The 7,210-nt window shown below is 40.6% G+C and overlaps 1 protein-coding gene across 1 annotated transcript; it reads left to right on the forward strand.

Moving 5' to 3' along the window:
- Window positions 1-4,839: 4,839 nt before the first annotated feature.
- LOC121985428 (glycosyltransferase BC10-like) lies at window positions 4,840-6,451 on the forward strand. Its single transcript, XM_042538919.1, has 2 exons — window positions 4,840-5,334; window positions 5,420-6,451. The coding sequence occupies exons 1-2, from the start codon at window positions 4,840-4,842 to the stop codon at window positions 6,074-6,076; spliced, it is 1,152 nt and encodes a 383-aa protein (XP_042394853.1). The 3' UTR covers window positions 6,077-6,451.
- Window positions 6,452-7,210: the final 759 nt, after the last annotated feature.

Consider the following 7,210-nt stretch of genomic DNA (forward strand, 5'->3'; position numbering starts at 1 on the left):
GTGGTGGGTCCCACGGATTCATTACCCCAAACATGGGAATAAATCATTCCCTAGCAAAAGGAGGGGAATGGGAAACCCCCCATTCCCATTCCCCACTTCTATCAATCCCATTCTCATTCACATTCCCTTATGTGAACCAAGCACCCCCTAATATTTTATAATAGATTGTAGAACACTTTTACTTTAATAAACATATAAAATAACAAAACAATTATATTAGATCTTCAATTTAATATCAGCTAGCCATCCAACTATAATTAGCTATAGTATTGTAACCCTATATGCCTAAGGTTCATGCCAAATGATGTGCATCATATTACCTATCCATGTTTAATGACCATCAAATATTTTAAAATGATTACCTCAATTAATTCTAATTGACTGATGTGATTCAAATTAATTTTTAGTTGTTAAACATATTTAGTTAAAAGTGTATGATACTCCTAAAGTCCTTAAAATTATGCTAAATTATCACGAGTATTTTTCTAAGTCTATTCATGCTCATTTTTTTAAAACAAAAATTGAGTCTTTTAAGATCATCAAACACTTTTAGCCAAAGTATTTAATGACCCACAAGGCATAAAATTACATGAAATTCATGTAAATGGGCATTGATTGCACTCTTAGTGAAGGATGAGAACATCTTGAAGAGGAGGCTTTAGCTAGGATTGGAAAGATAATATCTGACGAAGAACATTCTACTGAAAGTACCATGGATTTTTATATTTCATATTTTATTTGGTAAATTATGTCTTCAAATTGCTTGCATTTTTAACTCATTATACATTCCTTCAAATAATATGTACTCCACAAGTTCCCATTGATGCTTAAGATTATGTTGGACTTGCTCCTTGTTCCTCTTTGATTGGTTGAGGTGTGATGTGTATTTTTACTATTAATAATTATTATTCATGGATACAAATATTTTATTTACATTACATTTCTTTTTATATTTTTGAATCACAGCTAGTTGACTGTAACAATCATCTAGTTCCTTGTTCTAGGACATTTTCTAGTTGAGCTTGCTCGATTATGGATGCCTCAAATTCTTGTCATCTCTAGTTGCTGCTTCAGTTGTCTTTGTTTCTAGATATACCATTGATATAAAAAGTCATCCCTGGATAAGATAACTAGAGATAGATCTATGTTATAACTATATTGTATCAAGAACTAAACTCTCTTTAATTTATAGAGCAAAAAACTTACTGAGTGCACTGGCTATAATGGAGTTGACATGAAGAATTGCATCTAACCTTAAGGGTGTGGCTGGTAAGTACTTTGATGATTGCAATGAGAAGGATACGAGTAACCACGCCAAGTATAAAGAACTAGCAAGAAAGCTTTGGGATTTAAACGAGAAGATGGTTAAAGTCAATGAGCAAAAAACATTCAAGGTAAGAGAATAAGTAACATCTACTAAGATCTTTTAAGTTCATGCAATAAGATGTAGTCGAGAGGATTAGTTTTGAATGTCTTCTAATTAAAATTCCTTTGTGTGTGAGTAATTATATTTATTATAGATGTGTAAGGATGATAATTTGTATACTTATATTGATTGTTTATTTAATAATATTTTGTTGATTGAAGTAGATTTGATTTTCATTCATCTTCTATTTGTCTACAGTATTAAAAGACAACGGTTTAAAATCATTGCAAAACTATTATCTATCGCATTTAAAGGATAGTGTTTTTTAAACGTTGCAAAACTATTGTTGTTTGTATTAAAAGACAATGGTTTAAAAACCGTTGTCGTGGGGGGGGGGGGGGGTTAACAATACCGTCAGTTACAATGATTTTGGAAGAACAAAGACAACGGATAAAATGTCTTCCACTGGAGGAAGAGCTTTTGCAGGTCGCGGAGCATATTTGTAACATAGAATGCCTTCCACTAGAGGAAGAGCTTTAATTGAAGTAGCAGTAGAAGAAATAGAAGAAAAAGAGCAATGTTTGATTCTTGGTCAAACCATTGTCTTTGCTCACAACAAGTTGTTTGGCCAAGTGGCCAAGAGAGAAGAAGAGATGAACTCCCCTCCAATGAACTTCATTAGCCTTTTATAGAAATGGAGCTTAGTTTTGCATGCACAACCACTTGGGCCAGCCACCATTCTGCAATATGGGTAAGGACAACTTTAGGGAAAAGAGATGGTTGTCACTTCATGTCAAAGATTCACCATGATTCTATGAGACTATCTTTGGTAGGTATAGAGTTGCAATTGTTACCTCATATATGGGATATCTTGTGATGCAATGGGTATTCCTTTGGTTGTTGACGTCTCTTGGTAGATTGGATTTCAAACTCAAAGAAAGTTGAAGAGAGTGACTCAGTAAACTGGCTGGAGGGATTGGAGTCTAGGAGAGATGTATCCAAGGGACTGCTTTCATGGCCTAATTGATGACGTCCCCTGGTGGACCGACTACCAGATTGCTTCAAGGATGTTGCCAATTCTTACGCTTATGAATCACACTTCCAAATCCATGTACTCATGAATCCATGTGCTTTCAAGTCCATGTATTTTTGAGTCCATATACCTCTAAGCCCTTTTGTGTCCATGTGCTTATGAGTCCATATACTTTTGAGTCTATATACTTCTAAGTCCATGTACTTTTTAGTCCATATACTTTAAATCTGTGCACTTTTGAATCTATGTACTTTTTAGTCTATATACTTCTGAGTCCATGTACTTTTTAGTCCATATACTTTAAATCTGTGCACTTTTGAATCTATGTACTTTTGAGTCTATATACTTCTGAGTCCATGTACTTTTGAGTCCATATGCTTTCGATATATTTTTGAGTCCATGTACTTTTGAGTCCAAGGTATTCTTTTAGGATGTAGCTTATGGGCGGATGCAAGGGGTGGCTGGCCTGGGTTGTAGCCCAGGCCTGATTTGGCCCATTATCTACTAAATAGCATAGTAAAAAAAAATTTATGCCCAGGCCTGATTCATTAACCTACTTGCCACCCCTTGCATCCGTGATCCACCCATGCTGGCACGCGACGTCGGGCTTCACACAGGCGAAGCCGAGGACGAGGAGGTACACTGGCTATACACAAGATCCCCCCCCCCCCCCCCCCCCTTCAATCATCCTCTTTTCCCCCTTCGATCTCCTCTTTTTCCATACGCTACAGCTCTTTCTCTGTTCTTCGCACGACACCGTATTTCTTTCTAACGCCGCAAGTCGCCGCTCGCACAAGATCTGCCATGTTTTCCAGCAACGAGACGAATCCACCATTCATCTTTTAGGTTTATGTACGCCCTAATCCTCTAATGTTTCTCTCTCTTTGTCAAATAATTAGGATAAGAGTTCTATAATAGAATTCTAGGTTTTGGTTTTCCATATCTTATTTCTTTTTTGTTTTTTGTCTAGTATTAAGAATGGTAATATGATATGTATTTCAGTATTTGAGTAGTATTATATAGAAAAATTATTTAAACATTAGAGGACTATTAGGCAAACCTTTAGGAATTCTACCCAAACTTATAAATATCAAATTACCTACATTATATATTGAATAATGATCAAGGATAATTCCTTATGTTGTTGTATCTCATGCAGGTATTGGATAATTCCTTATAGCTGTTATACCAAATCCAATACGTCATCTTGACAAATCCTTCCTCATGCATATTGAAGATGTATTTTCAATACAGATTTATATCATGACTTGACTAATTATTCAAATTTACTTTTAATCCTTTATAAAACTATTAAGGTTGTGAGAGTAATTTAAGATGATATGATATATATCCTTGTTTTCAATTAGTCATATTATGATGCTCTATCAAAATTCCTTGCTGGTGAGTATTGAGAAAAGATCTACTTCTTGATTATTATGATTTTTTTGTTAGATCTTCTCACACATGCAGGCGAATATTGGTTGATAACTCAGTTCTTGATTTTATGTTTAGAATTGTAGATAAACATCTAGTATTAATGTTCTTATACATCATCATAGTTCAAGTTGGAACTCCTTTGTAAAACTATGGATTAAAATCTCAAGCCATTTCACTTGATATGGATAAAACATCTTGTTTCGACATCGGCACAAGGTGTCATCGCGATGCGTCAGGAGGCATCGCGCGGGCCTGTGTGCCCATAGAACGTGAATAAGAACTTATGGTTTAATTAAAGTCATAAGTTCTCATTCACGTTCTATGGGCACGCAGGGCCGCGCGATAAATTCCCTAAGGACTTTTGAGCCATAAGGACTTAGTTTGAGCTTCAGATCTACTTGCCATCTAGCATGGACTTGCACTGTCAAGTTCCTGGAGACTTCCAGGACGTGAACTACGGGGCACATCAATTTATAATATTTATAAGTATGAGTCAATATAAATGAGTTATAATCGTCCTAAAACTCATAACTTAGAACTAAACTACCATTTATATTATTCTTAATTCCTTTTTAAAGTGGAAATGAAAAGGTGATTATATTCGTCAGTCCCATAATCAAATATAGATACATAAATCAGATATACAGTAAACCCAGGAAGAGGACATTTCGCGGCTGCCAACCTCACGATTCGAATCCGTGCTAAGCAAATAATTCTGCCTTAATCAACTGCGCTGCGTTCTGCAGAACTATTTTTTTTTTAATTATATTGAATTCCATTTTAATTAATTTTTTATTCACTTCTCCAACGACGGAATTTTTGGTCTGCTTATCTTCTAGAGCGCTAGACTCTAGAGTGCGCCGGACGGGAAGAGGAATGGATTTCTCTTCTTTTTCTCCCTCTTCTCTAATTTAGTGGTCAAAACTCAGACTTTGACTCTTTGAGTCTCCCACCCTGCAATTATAAGCATTACCATTTACAGAGATGAAATTGCATTTGAATAATGACCAAACAAAAAAAGAAGCTCTCCGTTTCCCTGTTCCTCCAATTTCTTCTCTTCTGTAGCCTCGGCTTTGCTCTCGGTACCATCTCTAGGTTCTATACCCTGCGATTCTTCCTCCAACATTCTTCAACTCCACCGCCGCCGTCCTCCATGGTCAATCACACTCCGGCGGCTGAGAAGCAGCCTGGCGGGGGCGGCGGTGACTTAGGTGAATTCCACGAGCTTAGGGAGGTAATGCACGACATGAAGGAGGAGGAGCTGCTGTGGAGGGCATCCATGGTGCCGAGGGTCAAGAAGCTGCCATTCGAGCAGAGGCCCAAGGTGGCGTTCCTGTTTCTCACCCGAGGGGAGCTGCCCCTTGCTCCTCTGTGGGAGAGGTTCTTCGAAGGGAATGAGGGGTCGTACTCCATCTACGTGCATGCCGACCCCAACTTCAATGGGTCAGAACCAGAACCCCATGGATCGGTGTTCCAGTGCCGACGAATTCCCAGCAAGGTCTCTTCTTCTTCTTCTTCTCTCCCTGTAAATTGATCGCTTTAGTTCGTATTTTTGTTATCGTCGTCATTGTTGTTTATTTCAGACGGTGAGTTGGGGTGGGATGAACATGATGGAGGCTGAGCGCCGGCTCCTCGCCAACGCCCTCCTCGACTTCTCCAATCAGAGGTTTGTCCTCCTCTCAGAGTCCTGCATCCCGCTCTTCGACTTCCCCACCGTCTACTCCTACCTCATCAACTCCTCCCGCGTCCACGTCGAGTCCAAAGATGTCCCCGGCCACGAGGGCCGCGGACGCTTCCCGGCACGGTTCCGCCCCCGGCTGCAGCCCCAGCAATGGCGCAAGGGCTCGCAGTGGTTCGAGGTCGACCGCGAAGTCGCGGTCGCGGTCGTGGCCGATAGGGACTACTTCCCGCTCTTCCAGAATCACTGCAGCCGCTGCTACTCCGACGAGCACTACTTGCCGACGCTGGTGGGCGTGCGGTACCCGGCGCGGACCCACAACCGGAGCGTGACGTGGGTGGACTGGTCGAGGGGCGGGGCGCATCCGGCGATGTATTCGGAGGAGCACGTGACGGCGGAGTTGCTGGAGACGATGAGGAACGGGAGAAGCTGCAACTACAACGGCCGGCCCACCAGGACTTGCTTCTTGTTTGCCAGGAAGTTCTCGCCCAGTTCTCTGCCGGGGCTCATGAGGTTCGCGCCGGAGCTGATGGGCTTCAAATCAAAAGCGTTAGCAAAATGAAAATTAGTTGATTCACTGATGAACAAGGGGAAAAAATGGTGATAGATATATTGAGTTTTAATTCAAAATATTCCCATTGTTTTTAGTCTCATGTTGCTAAGCTAAGAGGCTTAGAAGACTTTATATATGGAAGTCTTCCATGTTAGCTTAGTTAAGTTAAGGAGGACCTACATGCATGCACGAGCCAAGCCCAAATCAGGTGGTTTTAGGGGGTTCGAGTTGGAAATCCATAAACCGGGCACGTGCGTTTTTGCCAGTCCGGTTTGGTTCTGTCCGCGTGAGGAAGCGAAGCATCGCGATTCTATCCGCGAGAAAGCGATGCACCCGCGCGTGAGAAAGCAAAGCGACGTACGCTTTGGTGCGTACACTGCTTCAAAGTGTATAAATACACTTCCTCTGCTCATTCTCAATTCACTCCAAAAAAGCAAAACATTCCTCTGCTTTCTTCTTCTTCTTCTTCTTCTTCTTCTTTCCAAGTTCTGAGGCTTGGTTCTGCGATCTGAGGTTGAGTTCGAGTGCGGCGTTCGTCTTGGAGTGCACCTATGAACGGTGCGAGCGGTTGTCGGATTTTGGGAAGATTTTGCCAGAGAGCCTCTGCACCGTGGGCGACAATCAATTCTCTAAAGACAGTCGGCACGCCCGACGCTTCGACCGGAGATACACAAATTCCTAACCTTACTCTATTACTGTTTATTGCATGCTTGTCATTTATTGGTGCAATTATTACTGTATTAGTGTAATCAATTTACTACAATTTTAGAGAATTGATCGTAGCATCAATAAACATGATGAACGATAGGATAACTGGGTCTGATGAGGCTAGCGCCCTACCCGAACGATTTTTCGAGCAAAACTTCAGACGTTGGCAACAACGGATGAAATTTTGGCTTACTACGCTAGAGCTATTCTCCGAATAGAAACAGACCCTCCTAATGAAGAGGAACCTGCCCGTAGTGCTGCCTTAGAGAGGTTTAAGCAAAGGGATTATCTCTGCCATGGGAGAATTCTGTTTGCTCTCTCAGACGCACTATTTGATGTGTACTGCTCAACCTCTTCAGCTAAAGAGCTGTGGAAATCTTTGGATAAAAAATACAACTCCGAAGATTCTGGTTTAGAAAAGTACACTGTGGTAAA

The sequence above is a fragment of the Zingiber officinale genome, chromosome 1B (assembly GCF_018446385.1).
Source record: "Zingiber officinale cultivar Zhangliang chromosome 1B, Zo_v1.1, whole genome shotgun sequence".
Lineage (NCBI taxonomy): Eukaryota > Viridiplantae > Streptophyta > Magnoliopsida > Zingiberales > Zingiberaceae > Zingiber > Zingiber officinale.